This window comes from Thunnus maccoyii, chromosome 18 (assembly GCF_910596095.1).
Source record: "Thunnus maccoyii chromosome 18, fThuMac1.1, whole genome shotgun sequence".
Taxonomy (NCBI): Eukaryota; Metazoa; Chordata; class Actinopteri; order Scombriformes; family Scombridae; genus Thunnus; species Thunnus maccoyii.
In genome coordinates, this window is record NC_056550.1 from 18,803,298 (window position 1) to 18,822,026 (window position 18,729).

General features: G+C 39.1%; 3 protein-coding genes across 3 annotated transcripts; 1 reads left to right on the top strand and 2 right to left on the bottom strand.

The window, feature by feature from the left end:
• Window positions 1-229: 229 nt before the first annotated feature.
• Window positions 230-4,004, bottom strand: nr5a5 (nuclear receptor subfamily 5, group A, member 5). The gene is made up of 7 exons (XM_042391819.1): window positions 3,905-4,004; window positions 2,891-3,006; window positions 2,540-2,681; window positions 1,481-2,238; window positions 1,166-1,285; window positions 887-1,034; window positions 230-729 (listed from the first exon to the last, which is right to left on the bottom strand). Exons 1-7 carry the CDS (start codon window positions 4,002-4,004, stop codon window positions 482-484), a joined length of 1,632 nt encoding a protein of 543 aa, XP_042247753.1. The 3' UTR covers window positions 230-481.
• Window positions 4,005-5,952: 1,948 nt separating this feature from the next.
• soul5 (heme-binding protein soul5) lies at window positions 5,953-8,021 on the bottom strand. The gene is made up of 7 exons (XM_042391821.1): window positions 7,747-8,021; window positions 7,518-7,577; window positions 7,216-7,297; window positions 7,007-7,127; window positions 6,665-6,801; window positions 6,376-6,539; window positions 5,953-6,249 (listed from the first exon to the last, which is right to left on the bottom strand). Coding segments are annotated over exons 1-7 (669 nt in total). The 5' UTR covers window positions 7,749-8,021; the 3' UTR covers window positions 5,953-6,146.
• A 4,013-nt stretch (window positions 8,022-12,034) lies between these two features.
• Window positions 12,035-16,870, top strand: LOC121883521 (retinol dehydrogenase 8). Its single transcript, XM_042391820.1, has 8 exons — window positions 12,035-12,372; window positions 14,440-14,591; window positions 14,687-14,848; window positions 14,949-15,128; window positions 15,218-15,311; window positions 15,495-15,678; window positions 15,805-15,999; window positions 16,711-16,870. The coding sequence occupies exons 2-8, from the start codon at window positions 14,495-14,497 to the stop codon at window positions 16,783-16,785; spliced, it is 987 nt and encodes a 328-aa protein (XP_042247754.1). The 5' UTR covers window positions 12,035-12,372; window positions 14,440-14,494; the 3' UTR covers window positions 16,786-16,870.
• Window positions 16,871-18,729: the final 1,859 nt, after the last annotated feature.

Genomic DNA, 18,729 nt, shown 5'->3' on the forward strand with positions numbered 1-18,729 from the left:
TAGGCAAAATCTTCCTGCAGAAACAGTGAATCTACAGAAAAGAGCTCTTCTGGTAAACAGTGAAAAGGTAAAATTATTATGTTATAATGTTGAGACACTCTTAGTTAAATGCATTTATGGGTTTTGAGTACACATGGGCATATCCAAAAAACATTTCTTTATTCAATGATGCATTTCTTTAAACAGTTCAGCTCCTACTGCTTCTATGAGCTGTATGGTTGTGGTAATACTGTTAATAATAGGAATTTGGGCAAAGCTTGGCACAGGTTAAGTACTTATCCCCCTTCAATGTTGATCTGGGATCACAAATTGTCACCCTCACTTCTGTGATTGAAGCCTTAGGGGCTGTTAAAAGAGGGTACACATGTTTACAATCAAAAGTAAAGAGGACAGTTGCATCTGAAAGGGTGAAAAAGAGGTACAAAAATTCACAGCAACAAACTCTTGTTCCACTAGCGCTTGAAGATACAGCATTGTCGTTTCAGCTGTGCTTGGTGTGCAGCATCTCGGTGAGTAAAGAGTTGCAGGGCAAATCTCCCAGAAGATGGCGCTGGTACAAATACTCCTCAACTTGCAAGCTAATGCTACGCACTTCAGGCAGCCTGAGCAGCAGCTGGCCAAACTTGTCTGAATGTCCTGGATGACTCCGCTGAGTGTGCTCCATCAGGGCTCTGTTCACCCTCTCTTGAGTGTGCTCCACCTGCCTGCGACTCTGCACTGATTTCACATCTACAGAGAAGATGCATGGACATTCATCATCAACACACAATACATAAGTAAAATGTAACATAAGAAAAATGCACAACCACAAAGTTGACTAAAATGCTATATCTGATTTATATATATAAAGGGTCTAATCATGAGACTTTTAAAAGGAAAAGCTCACCAGGGTTGAATAGCACCAAGTATTTGAGACAGACAAACTCATGTCTGTCAAACTGGAGTGCCTTTAGTTTGGACACCAGGTCCTGGGTCCTTGATACCAGGCTACTCAATGTCACTCCTGCCTGAGAGATAACAGTCGACACCTCAATCTGCATGAGAATGAGAGAACTAAAATTAATGTATATGTGCAACCAAATTAAATACTGTACATGTCCAATACAAACACATTTTTGATGACCATAACAATTCAGCATTTGGTGCAGTTAGTGGTAAACTTCACCTGTTGTCCTGTGACCAGATATATGCAGCCCTCTTTGCCATAGGTCACCTGTCTACAGAGGTGGTCCAGGACCAGCAGCTCACTCCAACAGCTCTGCAGCAGCACCATCTGGTCCTCCACCTGTGGAACATAAAAAGTATGATCTAAATGTAGTGGCTAATTAAAGATGGTGGCCTATGAACCTCAGTCAGCACCCATTGCATAGTGTAAATGTAGTGTAAATGCCATACACCTGCTTACACAGCTAATTAGAGATTTCACTTGCTGTGAAAAGTTTTATTTAACATTATGTCCCATGATTTCATGATTCATCACCTTGAGCTCTTTGAAGAGTGCACTGTTCCTGGCCCACTCCACAAGCCCAAACAGAGTCTGATCAGCCATTTTACACATGATGCTGAAAGTATTTAAGCGGTCATGTTTGCCTCGGTTGGCCTGTTCTCTCTGCAGGCTGGCCACAACCTTGGCACATAACTGGCTCTCATCCTGCTCTCCTGCCAAGAGTTGGCTAAGGAAGTTGGGTGTTAGCATGGCTGATGAGGGGGTGATGAGGGTTTGGGCAGGAGCCTGGGTGAGAGGGGTGGTTGAGCTTGGTGTTGAGCAGGGGGATGATGCTGGTGTGCTTCTTGGTCTGAATGAATTGTTAGGGGTTGGATGCACTGAATAGTCTGCGGGAGCCGGGCTGTAGCTAAACGGCATTTCTCCTTTCTCCTGGAGGTATACAGGGACAGGGTGGTGGTACAGTCCAGGGTAGGGTAGGGGCGGAGGAGTGATCACCCTGTCTGCGTTCACTGTGCAATCCAGAGGCATGGGCGCACACGACTGCCCCATGCCAAAGGGATACATGTGGGACTGATGAAAAGCATCAGAAGACGATGGAGCACTTGAGTGATTGTCCATAAGGTGAAGGTCATTTGGAGCTGTGGGCCGGTGTGTTTGTGTAGTTTCCATCTTAATCCTGTGGGGAGCAGTATTTGCCTGGTGATACACCTTTTGCTGTTTCATCTGCCTGTCCCGTCGGTACAGAGGGCCAAATTTATTCCTGCCACCTCTCATACGATCTGCTCTAACCGCTGTTGATAGAACATGAAACAAATGTTAATGGTTTTGGTTATTGCTGGAGGTTATTTTTAGAAAACTGAAAATGTGCCCACCACACTTTTAGAGCTCAGATGAACTCTGCTATACAAAGTCATCATACATAAACTGGGTCATTACAGGCATTACTTGTACTGGTTTATGACTTCTTAGATGAGTCATATGGAAGAAAAGAACATGCATGTCAGTGGAACACAATGCATGTTGCAATGGAGCAGAATAAGTGTCCATTGGCATGTATTTTTCTATGTGGGGAATGGGGACTTTTTACTGTACCTTCTCTCTTCATGCCCACTGCCAAACACTTCTGGAAGCGACAGGAAGGACAACGTTTCCTCTGAGAAAGGTTCACAGGGCAGCTCTGTTGTTCTGCACAGGTGTAATGCTTGTTATTCTGCACTGAGCGTTTAAAGAAGCCCTGCAGAGAAGAGAGCAAGATAAAAAGACCATGAGCCTTGCTTTCCTTCTCTGCAAATTAAATGAAAATAAATATATACCTTAGTTCTATAGTAGGTCATAACTATGGCTTTATGGTGTGTACTATAAAACCATAGCACCACAGTGCCATGAGAGAATAGTTTTTATGACATTGACTTTCCAAACCCTGTCCTGCTTCACCAAGTTTACCTTGCAGCTCTCACAGGTGAGCAGCCCATAGTGGTATCCTGACACTTTGTCTCCACACACTGGGCAGCTCTCATCTGACTCCAGTCTAGTGTCCGGCTCTGTCTTTAGCTCCTGAGCTGAGGAACGACACAACATTTAAAGTTAAGTGAAATGCACAGTATGACACAAACTTGAGCTGATGAAGTTGACCTATGTGGCACAAGGCGAGAAAACAAGTGCTGTTTGTTAAATGGAGATTGTCATGGTGATGTGCCAAGCTGCTCAAAGCATATAGCCTACAGTACACGCTCCTACTGGCTTAGGAGCAAATCACGCTCCAGCACTCTTTCCTGTTCCCATTTTCTGTCCTCCATTTTTCTCCTTTAGAATAAAATACAGAGATGCCAAAGGTAAGCAGATGTCCCCCTCTGTTGTATTTGTTTTGTTGGGAATGATTGTTGAGTGTTAATACAAACAATAATACTATGTCATAATATTCCAGTTTTGCACCAATCCAGGTCATATCTTGAGTCAGCCAGAAAATAGACTTGAATTGATAATATCTCCGGCAACATAATGTCATATTTCAGTGGTTGGAAAAACTGGAGTACTATGCTGTAAGTGTGTCACACTGAGGTTTATTGGTCAGCTGTTGAGAGAGCAGCGATCAGTACAGGACCATCCCTCTGTTGCAGACACTACCTTATCACTCGGCTTGATTCGCTTGATCACAGATATGACCCTTACATAATTCCCAGAGATGACTGGTTACTTCTATGGAAACCAGTCTCCCAAATGAAAAACCCAAACATAACGGTGAACCACTTTTATACCTTATCCTTCTGTAAATGTGGATTATCAATCAAATAATCAAGCTAATGAATGCCATTAATATTGAATCATAGCCTACATATTTCCTCACACTCCAACTTTCAGAACATGACTTTTTACACTTTTATAAAACTGTACAATATTTTCTGTAACCTGCCTACAAGGTTATTATCTACCCACGGTGCACTTCCAGCTTGTACTCACATGTTGATGATCCTTCCCAAGTTAATAGATCCTCAGGGTAGTTGCCCGGTTGGTGGGCAAGAGCCTGGGGCTGCTGTGGGTGATAATCAGGTTGGTCCATTCTGGCTGGTGGGACATGAACTCCACAGTTAGTCCAATCTGATCTTCATTGTCACAGAGATCAGGAGACCAGACGGACACCGCAGGAGAGCCAGAGAAAGGCCAACAGGCAGCCCCGAAAGCCCCGGTGGACTGATGGTTGTTTAAGGCCCACAAATGGACTTCGATCTGTAGTGAGTGTCATAAAACCTCTCCTGACTGGCACTCCTACCCAGTCAGTCAGTAAGTCAGTCAGTCAGTCAGCAACCCCTCCATGGTAGACAGTCAGATAGCCACCTGCTGGAATGTTACTGTAGTGAAATCGTTCGAGTATTATTGAGCCATCCTGGTACTCAGCTGATAAGATAAGACTCTACTAAAGAGTGCCGTTGAACTGCAGCCATTCAGATTTAATAAATTAGTTTCTTCATTAGTATTCTGTATTGTAGCATTTCAATGTATGCAGTGGTGGAAGAAGTACATAGATACCAATACAATGATGTAGAAATATTTAATCACGAATAATGGCCCTTTATTCAAAATCCTATTTAAGTGAAGGCACAGCATTATCAGCAAAATTTACTTTAAGTATCAAAAGTAAAAGTTCTTGTGCTGCAGAAAAGTGATACCTGTGAGTGATTATTAGATTAGATTGTTAATACTTATGCATCAATGTGTAAGTAGCATTTTCTTGTTGTAGCTGGTTGAAGTGGAGCTCATTTTAACAATCATACCTATTGGTCGGACCCCTCTGAGGGGTTGTGATGTGATTAATGGAGCATAAAAGAAAAAAAATCTGCTCTACAGATGTGTAGTCATTTGAAAAAAACTTTTATATAATCTTTGTTTTTTGTGAAATATTGGATAATCTCTTTGGGCCTTATTTAAATGAAACCATCTGAGAAGTAACTAACAACTCATGACCAAAGGCTCCAATCAGAATCACAGGCCAAACAGTTCATCTTTAGTAATATATTGTGTTTTATAACAGATATAACAGATCATCATTTTTTTGGTAAAATCTTAACCCGCAAAGTAATTAGTAACTGTAGCTGTCAAATAAATCTAGTGGAGTAAAAAGTATTTCCCTCTCAAATGTGGTGTAGTAGAAGTATAATAAAGCAGAAAATGGAAGTACTCAAGTAAAGTACAAATACTTTAATATTGTACTTAAGTACAGTGCATATGTAAATGTATTAAGTTACTTTCAACCAAATAATTCATGTGTAGTCTCTTCAGGTAAACATCAGTTGTTCTTCTTTAGTAAAACATAATTTATTTACCTTAATAATCCAAGGAAAAGGAAAAGAAATTTGAAATTTTTTCTTTATTCAGTGTAATGCAAAATTAGTCAATCAGAGAAGTTAGAGACTGTGATTATATTGTTCCACATTGCCAGCCTGTGCTTGATATGATAAGGTGCCATTCAGCAGTTCCGAATGGCACAGGTTGCTTTGATGAAGCTCACGGTGACGTCAAAGTGATAGGGCAGTTCAAGGGTGGATGGTTATGACACCTGCACATTAGCTTGTAAATGGATTATGGCATTCATCAATAAAACAATCTACCTATTATTCACCAGTCTGTTTAGTATCTGACACTTGACACAGTCTCTATACTCTCCCACTTTCAGAAGGAGAATGTTCATGAAGTGAAAAATATTCAATAAATCTTAATGCACGTCACTAAAAAGCTGTTGGTGCTGGGATGTAGATGTACAGTTGCGTAGTCCTGGAAGTAATGCGCTTGCTGAGCTTTGTAATGCCATCTGGTGGTGCCACAGAATAAAACTGAAGTGGGACTGGATCACCCTTTGCAGGTTACATCTAATGTTAAACCAGCTTTAGACACATTTTTAGGGTAGGTCCAAAGAGGTCTTTGATTGGTTAAGAACAACGAAAAGAAATCACTGCAAATAGGAAACTTTATTGAATATTAACAAAAAAAAAAAAAATCAAACCATCAGACAAGCCAGTAGGCACATCTTTACAAGTAGCTAGTACATTGTGTTTTCAATTCAAATATACATTTTTAAAATTGGTGCTCTCACTGGCCGGTTATATATATACCAAATTATGACTTGAAGCAATGTCCAACTACAACATATACAGCTCTTCATATATATTGTCAGCTGTGAGCTGTCAATCCACAGGGCTCACAGTATTCAAGAGAAAATAGAAGACTCCAATTCCTCGCTGCTGTAACACACTGGGTCATCCTCTGCGACAAACCAGACCTCATTATGCCTGTTGAACATCGTCATTGGACTGCAAGAAATAAATGCACACACACACAAACACAAACACACAATAAGTTATTGCAAAATATAAAATCATCAGCAAACACTGAAGTTGTTTTTTGGGATACAATCTGATTATCACTAAGAAAAACACCTGTTATATCCAACAGCATAGTGGAAGCCTCTTTTGTATTCTGCACCAACTGAGTTGAGGGCAGAGGAGAGACTACTAGCTTTTTTACTGTCAGCCATGGATGTCATCCATCCTCCGTAGCTCCGCACATACATCTTCACATCTGGCGTCTTCTGGATGTACACCTGTAAGTTAGCAAATTTTCATTATCAGCCGGAGTTTAAGGTGGACATCACAGAAAAAAAAATCATACTAACTAAATGAAGCTTGATGCATTCTTTTTCTGACATTTTTTGTCAGAGAAGCTTGCCTTATCATCAGTAGGTTGGGGGGGATTCATCTGATGTTCAACTGGCAACAAGAAACTCATCGTGTAGACACCCATTTCCCAGAATTTCTTGTCAGTCATTTTCACAACAACAGGAGCTGTCATTTCAATCGTTTTTGCTGAAGGTAAACAAAAGAGATAGAAAATATTTTTGTTTAAAAATGTCACAAAATTCCCAGATAATGTCAGCAAGTAGAAAGTACATAACAAACATTAAATCCATATAAAAAGCATAAGAAAACGTAAGTATAGCATTGTATTAGGTATTCAAGCACTGACTTGAATACCTAATAGAATATTAAGTGAATATAAACACACACACACCATTGTCGTTGGCACCAGTGATGTAACGATACAGTCTTTTGAAGGCTCTCATTGCTGCTATCTCCATGAAGAAGGATGTCTCGTCAGTTGAAACCCATTTCACGGAGTCGTAGTGACGGACCTGAACAAAGATGGTAGAGTGGGGTTTTAGAAAAAGTTTCTTGCACCTGAAATGTGATAAGGTTTCTCTCTTGTTCAGACACACTCACCTCATAGTCTGCAGTCTCACAAACGAGATCAAACAACAAACACTGTTGTGTCTCAGTACAGAACTGCAACTGAGAGGAGTTTCTGTGAAATTAGAGAGGAGGCTATTAAAAAAGACACAGATACATGAATTAAGAGGTATATGCATTGTATATTGTGTTAATATCTTTATTTATTCATATATGCATCGATCTACTTCATGAACTGACTAGTGATTTTCATTTTCTTCAACACATTTTTACTCTGTAATTTTGGTCAAATACAGCAATATACTATAAGGGGGAATTAAATTAAGGTTTCTTACCCAACTCTGGCCTCAGCTGTTAGCAACAGCAGAAAGCCAACAAGCCCTGAAATATAAATCCTGAGAAACACACATGTATTATGTTTTCACTCAGCATTACATAGCCATTTTTGTTCATCCAGTGAAAAGAGGGTGGTTTTCATACAACATATAGGCACCAAGAAAATTATAAAGATTTCAATTCAGTGTGTTTCATCTAAGACAATCTGGAAAGTAAAAATGTACTTACATCCTGAGAGAGTGTTGGGTTCCGTGTTTTTGAAATTTGGATCTGCACAGTCTGGTGCAAAGCAACTATTTATGCCAACTCAAGTTATGAAAGAAAAGCTGGCCACTCCCTGAGCCCATAACACAAACCAGACAATACAATGTCATGACCAATGGGAACCCAAAGCAAAAGCAAGGGAAACTGGGCAGAATTATAACAAAAACCGGAAAGACACGTTTAAGTGTATGTGTCAATAACATGTTTTATAACCTCTGCAACCACAGCCTGTCATTAAAATGATCGCAAGGAAATCAAGGAAGATCTGGTTTGGACTGCTCTGTGCCGGGAGCTGATGCAATGTCAGGAACACCTCGACAGTTTAACACAATCTACTGCAACAAATGTTAACCATATGAAGCAATGTTAAATGTTAAGTTTTGATTGAGACTGCCAGAGTAGTGTTGATGTATATTGCATTCTGCTATAAACTACCAGTGCTATTTTGTTGTTGATTGTGTGCATGTAAGAAGAAACATACAGGTGAGTGTTGAGCCAGGTAATCCTCTCTGGCAGGCTGCACTGTACTGCGGGTTCTCTATTTATGCATATATCTGAAATCACTATGAGAAAATGTAGAACAAGAATTATTTTCATTGACAAAAAAAATGTCCTCTGGCATCTTTCTGGGACTTTCCTAAATACTGGGAGCACATGCTATTTTTGTATTTTGCTACTGTGTGCCAAACTTCCTCTGGAAAATTGTTTATTTTGAATCATGGTAATCCTTAAAGTGAAATCCTTAAACCTTAAGCGAAATGCATAAATACACTTTCTGACCTATTTGTTGATGTTGACCACTATATTAGATGTTGCTCATTTTCACAGTCTGTCATGTGTCATACCAACAGACAAATACATATGAAAGAAAAAAAAGAGTACCTTTTGATTGTTACTTCTCTCTCCCGCTCTCAATTCCTGGCCAGGGTTTACTTGCAACTATGATAACCTGACAACCCTCTCTGGCCCCCTATTCTAATAATTACAAGAACAACAAATTAAGATTCATATTTTTTTAAGTTAAATAATAAATAAACAGCTTAGTTTGTGCTGTTGCAGAACATCACGTGAGGCGGTGGTTCATGTTGTTACTCTCAGAGTGAAACGCCTAGTTCCCAGGCAATATTATTTACCACCACATTGTATTGAATGTCCTAAATGACTACCCTGGCTTGGGTATACACAGTCAAACCGAGATAAACAAGAAGCTCAGACAGAAATGATGGACTTAGTATGTTAACATTTATGTCACAAGAGAATTACTTACATTGTACCTTTTGTTAGCACAGTCCACATGATACCTCTTTTGTACCTGCATAACACCAAATCCCTGGAGTTTCATCCCATTCTAATCACAGTTGTGTCCCTGATATTCAACCGTAGAACAAAAGGTCCAACGATCACACCCATATGTACAATAGACAGGAGAGCTTTGGTGCACAATCAGGCTCCGTGGAAAATTCATATGATTTGTTCATGTGTATGTTATAAAATCCAGACATGCTATAATTGGTTTTGTTGAAGAAGGTGAGTCAGTATGAATTTAATTTGAACTGATCACCATAACTGAAACATTGTAAACAAAGATGTTAAAAAATATGAAACACTCTTAAACAAACTTATAAAATTACAAAATATTAGGTGCTCAATTTCTTTGTGTGCCCATAGATATTTTGGCACATTTCAGTTCTGCTTATCAATGAAAAACAAAACTCCATCTCTTTAATGAAGATAAGTAATCTAAGTATTTGTGCTCTGGTGTTTGAAAAAGAATTTTGACATTGATGATTGTTTTAAATGCATGAGCGAGTGTGCAGACTATCTTTCTTTCTAAACTTAAATCAGATTAAATTCTTATGTTAAATTTAAGATTCACAGTAATGACTCATGGTCCAAATAAATTTAAAATCGGAATTTAAGGCATTTTAAGACCTGCAGACATCCTGCTCACTACACAACTTTGGGTTAGCCTCTCAAGATAAATTGTTTTGATTTATATTTCATTTTTAGTTTTTAGACAGTAAATATTAATATGCACAAAGTATAATTAAAACAAACTCCAGCTTTCTAATTTGTGATAGTTAGATTACAAGTTGTAACATATGGCATGTAACAGAAGGAAAGGTCTAGACATTTGGTGTGAATTTCTATAAAACTTTCTGTACAGTCTTATATAAGCCTTTTATTGTTTCAGATATTGTGCTTGAAATTCTACTACATCACCAGTATGTAATTTCTGCACCTTGATTATAATGCCAGTCTTAACCACTGCACATAATGTAACAATGGAAAGAACCTCCCTGCTTCCTTCATCTCTTCAAGCCCAATAAAGGCTTTTATTATCACTTTTGTGAATAAACACTGAGTACTCGTAATGCAATTGGAGTGGAGCAGCAGCTTTTCCTCTTTTTGTCTGGGACAAAGGAAACACTCCCTCAGGTTTTTGTCCAGCTCTCACACATTCTCAAGTGTTATGACATAAACATGTCTTTCAACTCCTTTCATAATAATGTTGTCTGTAAATAAACTTGCTTGTAAAATTATTCAGAAAGATATATTGTATTAGTTATATCACCATATTGATGTTATGAGTCTTGTTACAATAGGGGAACAACACTCAATTAACAAAAAAATAATGCATCTTCTTTTGATAAACCAGTGGTTAACAGCAACGTGTTGAATAATGTTTGTAATTATGGTATCAGTTCTGTCAACAATTAAAAATTAATTAAGACCTTAATTGTTACATCCTGGACTGAATGAAAGAAATTAAAATGAGATCAGTCTTGTCCACTAACGGCAACTACATGGTCAGCTTATTACTGTGATACTTACAAATAGCTTTGGTTGTTTTATTATGGTATTGTGTCTGCCTTGATGATAAGTGGAGGTGACTGCTGACCTGAATGTATGTAAATTCATCAGTATACATCATGGATGTATTAATATCAATCAGCTCAGTGTTAGTATTATTATTACAAATAACAACAGTAACATACTGTAAAAAAAAGACACATGTTCGCACTACTTTATCAATAAAAACCAATACAAACCAATGGGTGACGTCACGGTGACTAAGTCCATTATTTTTTATTAGTCTATTGCGCTGCTTGTATTTAGAGTCAGGAGTGATTTCTGACCTCTAGTGGTGACAGCGAGGAACTGCAACCAGTAAATTCTTCAAATCAGCGTCAGTGCAGACATGATAGCGCAGTAAAATAACTGCAGCGCAGTGCTGTCTTATTCTATTAACAGAAATATTCCCTTTTCATTGCTTTACATGTATTGTATTATGTGTTTCTGTGTCACATGTTTAAAATAGTAACTGACAATGTAGTGTAATGTCCTTTCTATATTTTTTAAACAAACAAACTATTGCTCTGTATGCTTATAAATGATAGCTTAGTTATTTAAAATCTTATAATATTCTTTCTTTTTTAAGGTGACTTTGCAACATCTGTCTAGGCTACCAGTTATTCATAATCATGTTAGTACTGATTATGGTTAATGGTATCTGTATTGCTTATGTACACATATAAAATATGAAGCCCTGCACAATGTAATGCAACCCAATAAACAACCATAATGACCAGCTTTGTGAATGTCTTTTCCACCTTCATTAACATACTCGCTGGTGGACAGAATATTAGAAACACACAAAAAAACTGTCTTTTCCATTTTATTTTGCCATAGTCTATCTGGGTTGAAGCTGGGTGGAACTGACCTGAGAGTATTTACAATCATGAGTGTTTACTGCCCTTCAGTGGTCACAGAGAGGAAATGCAATATTACAAAAAAGTGACTGCAACAGTGTAATATTGTTGATCATATTATGTACTAGGCTACTCATTATGACTGTGATTATTAGAAATAACAACAGTAATAAATGTATTGGTAACAACTGTCTCTACCTGCTAAAAATGTTCTAATTAACGTCAAAGCAGACATTATAGCATCACTAGGTGTGAGGATGATTTACAGTTTTGGGATATGGATATGGATGGGTGAAGCAATTTTAAAATATTTTTGCAAATAATTGAGATCATAAGACTGTTCAGAATTTCACCCGATAGACGATTACTTTATTAACATGTATTTTTCAAAGGGAAATTATTTGTGATAGTAATGGCCTGATGAAATAGCCTTTTCCCAACCAAATCGCCAGCATAAAACGTTGGCATTGAACGTTTCTCCAAACCACGGACCACGTTTCAATATTGGTCGCATTTTAAGCTTTTCTCGTGTCATTTAACGGTTTAACATTTGGTTAGGGTTAGGAAAAGATCATGGTTTGGGTTAAAATACCCGGTTTTGTAGCCAGAAAAAACGGCTGCAAATGTTCCGACGTCTCCTCAAAATGCACTTTATGATTATTGGTTTTGTAGTTAAGGGAGTTCTTGTGGTCAGCATAGGAACTACAACTCCCACATACTGAGTCTGTTTATGTGACCCATTTTAGGTAATCGCTAGGCTTATGTAGCCGCCTGTCACGCTGTGACTAGGTCGTGTCCTGCTCTATGAGTACTTCATAGTTCACAGTCTCTGCTTCCCACATCTGCCTCTGTGGAAGACGCGCTGCTCGCTCTGCAGGTTGGTAAACCACAACACCACCTACAACTAGACCTACAGAAACCCAAGTCTGGACTTTGATGTGGTTAACTAGTCCAGGAGGGATTTAGTGCCTGTATTATTCAGAGTCGACTGCATTTTATCCCCTGCGGTGTCACACTTTGGGTGATATACAGGACATTACATCAATCAAGTACTGTACCTAACTATAATTTTGAGGTACTCATACTATATTGAGAGTAACCATGCTACTCTATACTTCTATGCCACTACATTTGAGATGGAAATATTTTACTTTTCACTCTGATGGTGGAAGAAGTATTCAGATTCTTTACTTAATTACACGTTCTAGTACAGCAATGTAGAAATACTCCATTACAAGTAAAAGTCCTGCATGAAAAATGAAAAATGCAGTTAAAGTATTGCAGTAAAAGTAGTGGCTTGGTCACTCTGACTGATATATTATCATATATGACATCATTCGATTATTAATACTAAAGCATCAGTGTGTAAGCAGCATGTTACTCTTGTAGCTGCTGGAGGTGGAGCTAGTTTCAACTACTTTATATACATTAAGCTGGTTTATTCCAGTGGTTCCCAACCTAGGGGTCGGGTCCCTGCAAAGGGTCACCAGATAAACCTGAGGGGTCATGAGACGATTAATGGGAGAGAAAAGAGGAAAAACCAAGTTCTGATACACAAATCTGTTTTCAGTTTTTGGACTTTTTCTCTAATCTTTGATTTTTTGTGAAATATTTGATCATTTTAACATTTAGGCTATTGAAATGAAACCATGTGAGATGTTTAGAGGGAAAAGTCACCATTTGGTGGAGCTGTTAACAACTCAGAGACATCTGAAATGTGACCCCAACTACACACTGCTTTTTGTAAGACGTCAAAAGCCAAAAAGTTAGGAAACCACTGGTTTCATCTTTAATAATGTGTTGTATTTTAAAAGCTTGTTATATGATCCATTGTGTCAAATCTACATCTGAAAAGTGACTAAAGATGTCAAATCAATGTAGTGGAGAAGAATATCTCCCTCTGAAATATAGTGGAGTGGAAGTACAGTACAGTACTTGAGTAAATGTACTTAGATACTTTCCACCACTGGATTTAATTACCTACCTCGACCAAGCTGCTTACTCTAAGTCATCCTTAATAACAAGACATGATTTTAATACACATTGATATAACAATGTGAAGGGGCCATTCAGTCTGATGAGCGCTTTTGAATGCAGGACTTTAATTTGAGTTTTTTCCTCTTTGCATGGTATTTATACTTTTTTTTCATAGTATTCATAGTATCATTGAACAATTCACACTACATTTAAGCTTTTGCATCTGTAACATTGATAGTTTGACGTGTCGTGGACTATAACTCAAGGATGTAACTTAAATTCACCTCAAGAGTCTTAAGGCAGAAGCTCTAAATCATATGCTGTAATAGCTTTTTCTTTTTCTTCTGTCTCTTGTGTTGTAGAGATGACAAAGTACTTTTTTCAGTGTTAATGTCAAACAGCAGTTATCCATTAGCTACTCTGAGGCATCCATATGCTATCATGTTGTGTGTCTTGAGAAATAAATATCTCACATACATAATTATACCTATGACAGAGTTCAAGTGTGAATAATGGAGCTCTCATACGAAGCACTAAGCTTGCTGTTGTAGGCAGATAAACATTCCAGGATACGTAAATCAGATTAGAGCACATATAATCCAGGCATTTTAGAGGACTCACTAATTTGCATTCAGTGATCATTCAGATTGAAACCCTTAAATAAAAAAGCAGAGACACTAATTCCTTCACTTACAGTAGTGTCAATAAACCATAATCCAATGCAGCTGCAAGACGTTCCATTTTGACCATGCAACAGTTTTCATGGATGTTTTCTTGGGATATTCAAATAGCATTCAAGGCAAAGTGAGAAATCAGTGACCCAAATAGATGTACACACATCATGTTTAAGAAAAATTGGTTCAACAAAAAGTTGTTCATCACAGAATAACCTGAACTTTGCAGATTGGTGATGATGAAGACATAATGTTAGAGGAATATTCCTTTAGTTCAATTTCCCTGTTTACAGTGTTGTTTGATCAGCCTGGATCTCCCTAAGCCCTGAGGTCAGAGGTCAGAGAGCCATGGGGACCAGGAGGGTGCTGGTGACCGGGTGCTCCTCTGGCATCGGCTTGGCTGTGGCTGCACGGCTGGCCAAAGATGAGCTCAAACGGTTCAAAGGTCAGCCATTCACTCTCCTCAATCATCATATGACACACAGCAGATGACAGAAATAACCACTGACAGCCAGTGTATTCATTTTTTATTTGGGGCAGTGGTTGCCACAATGAGGGATCTTGGGAAACGGGGACCATTGGAGAAAGCAGCTGGTGACTCCTTAAACAAAACCCTGGAAATCAAACAATTAGATGCCTGCTGTGAAGCCTCCATCAGAGAGTGTGTCAACAGCCTGCCAGACAGACGGGTGGATGTTCTTGGTCTGGCATCTCTCTTTTACATTCTTCCATGAACACATCTGAAGTTAATTTTGGATTTCTCCACAAACATATAATGACGTAGAATGCTCTGCTGTTGCAGTGAACAATGCAGGGATCGGCATGATTGGGCCGCTGGAGTGCCAAAGTATCGCTGCCATGAAGGAGCTCTTTGACACAAATGTCTTTGGCCTGGCACGGCTGGTGAAAGAGGTGTTGCCTGACATGAAGCGGCGGCAGAGCGGCCATATTGTGGTGATGAGCAGCGTTATGGGAATACAGGGTGTGTATGTTTGTCTCTGTGAAATTAAAGAAGAAGTTAATTAAAAGAGTTAAGAGGTTGCTAAAAGGGTTCCTCATATTTCTTCACAGGGCTTCTGTTCAATGATGTCTACTCTGCCTCCAAATTTGCTGTGGAAGGATTTTGTGAAAGTCTGGCAGTGCAAGCACTGAAGTTTAACATCAAGTGATTACATGTCCTGAAAAATACATCAACTTAAACAACTTAATGCAGCCACCCCACAAGTGCCCATGATCAAACTAAATCTTGAGTTATCAGTAAGCCCATAATGGTAAGATGTTTAAAACTTGTTGATTGTAATGGAACAGTACAACCTATATGTTATCTCTTTTATGTTTCTGTCACAAGGACAACTCTAGTGGAACCTGGCCCAGTGATAACAGAGTTTGAAAGGAAAGTGTACGAGGATGCTGAGAACATGGATCTATCAGGGGCAGACGAGGAGACTGCCAGAATCTTCCGTGAAATTTATCTGCCGTACTCTAGAAAGGTCTTCGCCTCATTAGGACAGACACCAGAGGAAGTGGCAGAGGCAAGTGATAACTACTATGATTTTATTCAGGTTTAACAGATCACCAAAAATATTTGTTTTGACAGTGAAAATGCATAATGAGGAAGCACCATCCAGGGTTGAAATATTGTTGTTTTTATTATTCAGCAAACACTTAAAGTGATCACAGCCACGGAGCCCCCTCTGCGCCACCAGACCAACCGTCTGTACATGCCCATGACTGCACTGAAGCATGCAGATCCAACGGGGCGTCTCCCTCTGGACACTTTCTATAAGATGATCTTTAAGCATGACAATGTGTTCAATGCTACTCTTGGGGTGCTGCGAATGCTGCAGAAGAGGGTAGGGAAGAAATAAAGATTTGACTGACAAGTCGCACAGACTATACATTTTAATCTTACGGAGAAGGTACAACAGATAGTGATTGAATGAAGTTGTTACAATGTGTTGTCACTGTGTTTTTTAAGTATAATATCCAACAGGAAGGTGACAAGTTTTTTTCCTGAGCAGCAATGAACACAGCACAGGCCATAGGATATTATCCGTATAGTAACTGTAAACATAATGATAAATACTTGTACTTTATATTTATGTAATATTTCTTGCCGTGCAATCAATTTTTCTAACTATAGATTTGTATGTATTAATACTGTATAATAACACAAATGTTACATCCAAGCACTCTTCCATGTACTGTCCTCATTAAGTGTCAAGGATATTATGTTTTACAATTTTAAGGAATACAAGAGTAAAGCAATAAAAAGAATACAAAAGTCATATACTTCATTACACTTTTGATGTCATTTGCATAGTAAGTACCACTCTGTATATGATTTACCCTATTGTCAGACAGACTAGCACAAAGAAATAAATACTATAAAGATGATAAAGACAACTATATAATGAAATAAAATTTAAAAAACCAAAATAAATAATACATACAATATTTAACCATAATAAACTCATTAACTTTTGGGTCTTATTTTCATTGTAATAGCTTTCAAGGAATAATCATATCCTTTCCAAGACACCCAGTTAATTCCAATCCCATAGGTTGAGCTGCCCCATAAGTACATCCCGTTGGCGTTGACACTGTGGCATTCACCATACCACCATCCTCCCAGGTAGGTTTTAGCACAGTTTGAGGAATGAGTGTCCTGGTCTTTGTCAAATGTCGAGAACTTCTGACCGTTATGTTCACTTAGTGAATTTCCTGAAAACAACAGAAAATCAATTGTTCTAATGTCTTGGGATGTTGTAATGGCAATAGAGCCTTGCGCTCATGAATTACACTTGCATTTCTGATGACACAAGCATTGAAGCTACCATTTCACAATTTCTTAGACTCACCGGCTCCTCCATCTTTGAAGCCGCTAAAACTAAGCTTGTAGCCGTCCTGCTCCGGACCAACAGAAAATGAAGAGTAGTGAACGTACGCCTTTGCCCCCTCAAAGTCTTCCATTTCTATCCTCAGTTCATAGCTTTTCCTTTGAGTGAGGAGATGAATATTCTCCAGACCTTGCAGAGACAACATATATACAAGGATGGAAAAGGCACTTTTGAGGAAAGTGGTATAGACAAAAAAGGTGATTCCAAGTTTATCTTCAGCATCAATGGGTTTGCCTTCAGCAGTGCTGTGGAGCAAAAACTAACACAATGTCTCTACAACATGCTTCAGACCTGTGGATTGATGGAATCACATAAGAAAATCTAATTCACCAATCTGAATGAAGTCTTACCCAACCAGTATTCTCCAGATGCCTGTCCAAAACCAGTCCTGTACTGGTCCCATCCACGGTAAAAGTTAATGTTGCCATCTTTTCTTCTCTGAACGACCTGGAGTGGAATCTATTATTAGGGCCATTGCTCAAATAAAGTCAGTCAGCAGCTGTGTTTTCTTATATTGGTATTCCAAACAACCAGCTTCAAAGAAATACTTCATTAAATGTTTAATGAGCGATCTTTAGCTCCAAAATTTTCCCACTTTGCTTAATCATCATGATGAAAATGTCTTGTGGCCAAACACCGGTTCATTGTTTACCTTACTAATGGTTCTATTGTGATGCCCTCCACTTCTGCCTCCTCCGAGTGTGTGTGTGGGTGTGGGTGTGTGTGTCTCTCTCTCTCTCGTGTCTGTGTCCAAATTGCAGGAGTGGAGACAGGTGTGTGGGAGTCGGGCGAACAGCTGCCATCCATCAGGAGGTCTGCTTAAATATTGGGTGCAACCTCCTACTCACTGCCAGATTGTAGACTCTGTTCATACAGTCAGTCACGCTTCCAGCCTAACTTGTTACTGTTCTGTCAGTATCCAGCATTTGCCTAACTCTTGTTTCTCTGTGCCTGTAGAAGACCTCAGCCTGACCCCGGCCCTGTCTCCAGTCCTCCTGCCTCACCTGCACAGCCCATCCCTCTGCCTGGCTCCCCGCTCCATTCCCTCTGCCCAGCCTATCCCTCTACCTGGCTCCCCGCTCCATCCCCTATACCCAGTCTCACGCCCAGCCCAAGCCCCCAGGTTCCCCAGCTACCAGCCCAGACCTTGGCCCCAGCCTCCCAGTTTACTGCCTTGCAAATAAAATCCTTTTCCAACTCTACTTGCTGCCTTCTGCCTCGGTGTCCTGCTCGTGGGTTCATTAGCCTTAACATCTATATTCTTTACTTCTAATGCTGCTCTGTTTTTCCTTCGGATGCATGTTTGGCTAATGGACATTTCATTCCTTTTTTTTAAACAGCTTTTTTTCTCAGTTTTTGGCACTGAGAATAGAATTATAAAACATTTTGAAGATCCAACACAAGGCAATGGGATATATTAGTAGTCTACAGAACATTCAGTGGCAATGGCTGTGTGATAAAACTGAGTTTTAGTGCATTCAAATATTTGATAGATAATATTTAAATATACATACCGTCCATTTACCACCATCAGGTTCATCCTCACAGCCCATGTCACAGTAGACCTGGACTGGGGAGACTGGTCCTGCTGGGTAAATGCTGTACACTCCACTATGACCAAAACCTCTGTTATACAAATCATTGCAATCAACTGGAAGAAACACATGGGAGCAGACTGCCACT

Excerpts from the sequence above, each read along its gene's own strand:
- LOC121883521 (XM_042391820.1), top strand. The coding sequence starts at position 14,495 with ATGGGGACCAGGAGGGTGCTGGTGACCGGGTGCTCCTCTGGCATCGGC. Across the intron at positions 14,592-14,686 it reads TGAGCTCAAACGGTTCAAAG|TGGTTGCCACAATGAGGGAT; the intron begins GTCAGCCATTCA and ends TATTTGGGGCAG. Across the intron at positions 15,129-15,217 it reads CAGCGTTATGGGAATACAGG|GGCTTCTGTTCAATGATGTC; the intron begins GTGTGTATGTTT and ends ATTTCTTCACAG.
- nr5a5 (XM_042391819.1), bottom strand. The coding sequence starts at position 4,004 with ATGGACCAACCTGATTATCACCCACAGCAGCCCCAGGCTCTTGCCCAC. Across the intron at positions 2,682-2,890 it reads TCACCTGTGAGAGCTGCAAG|GGCTTCTTTAAACGCTCAGT; the intron begins GTAAACTTGGTG and ends TCTTCTCTGCAG. Across the intron at positions 730-886 it reads CTTGGTGCTATTCAACCCTG|ATGTGAAATCAGTGCAGAGT; the intron begins GTGAGCTTTTCC and ends TCTTCTCTGTAG.
- soul5 (XM_042391821.1), bottom strand. Across the intron at positions 6,802-7,006 it reads CACTGGTGCCAACGACAATG|CAAAAACGATTGAAATGACA; the intron begins GTGTGTGTGTGT and ends GTTTACCTTCAG. Across the intron at positions 6,540-6,664 it reads CCCAACCTACTGATGATAAG|GTGTACATCCAGAAGACGCC; the intron begins GCAAGCTTCTCT and ends GCTAACTTACAG.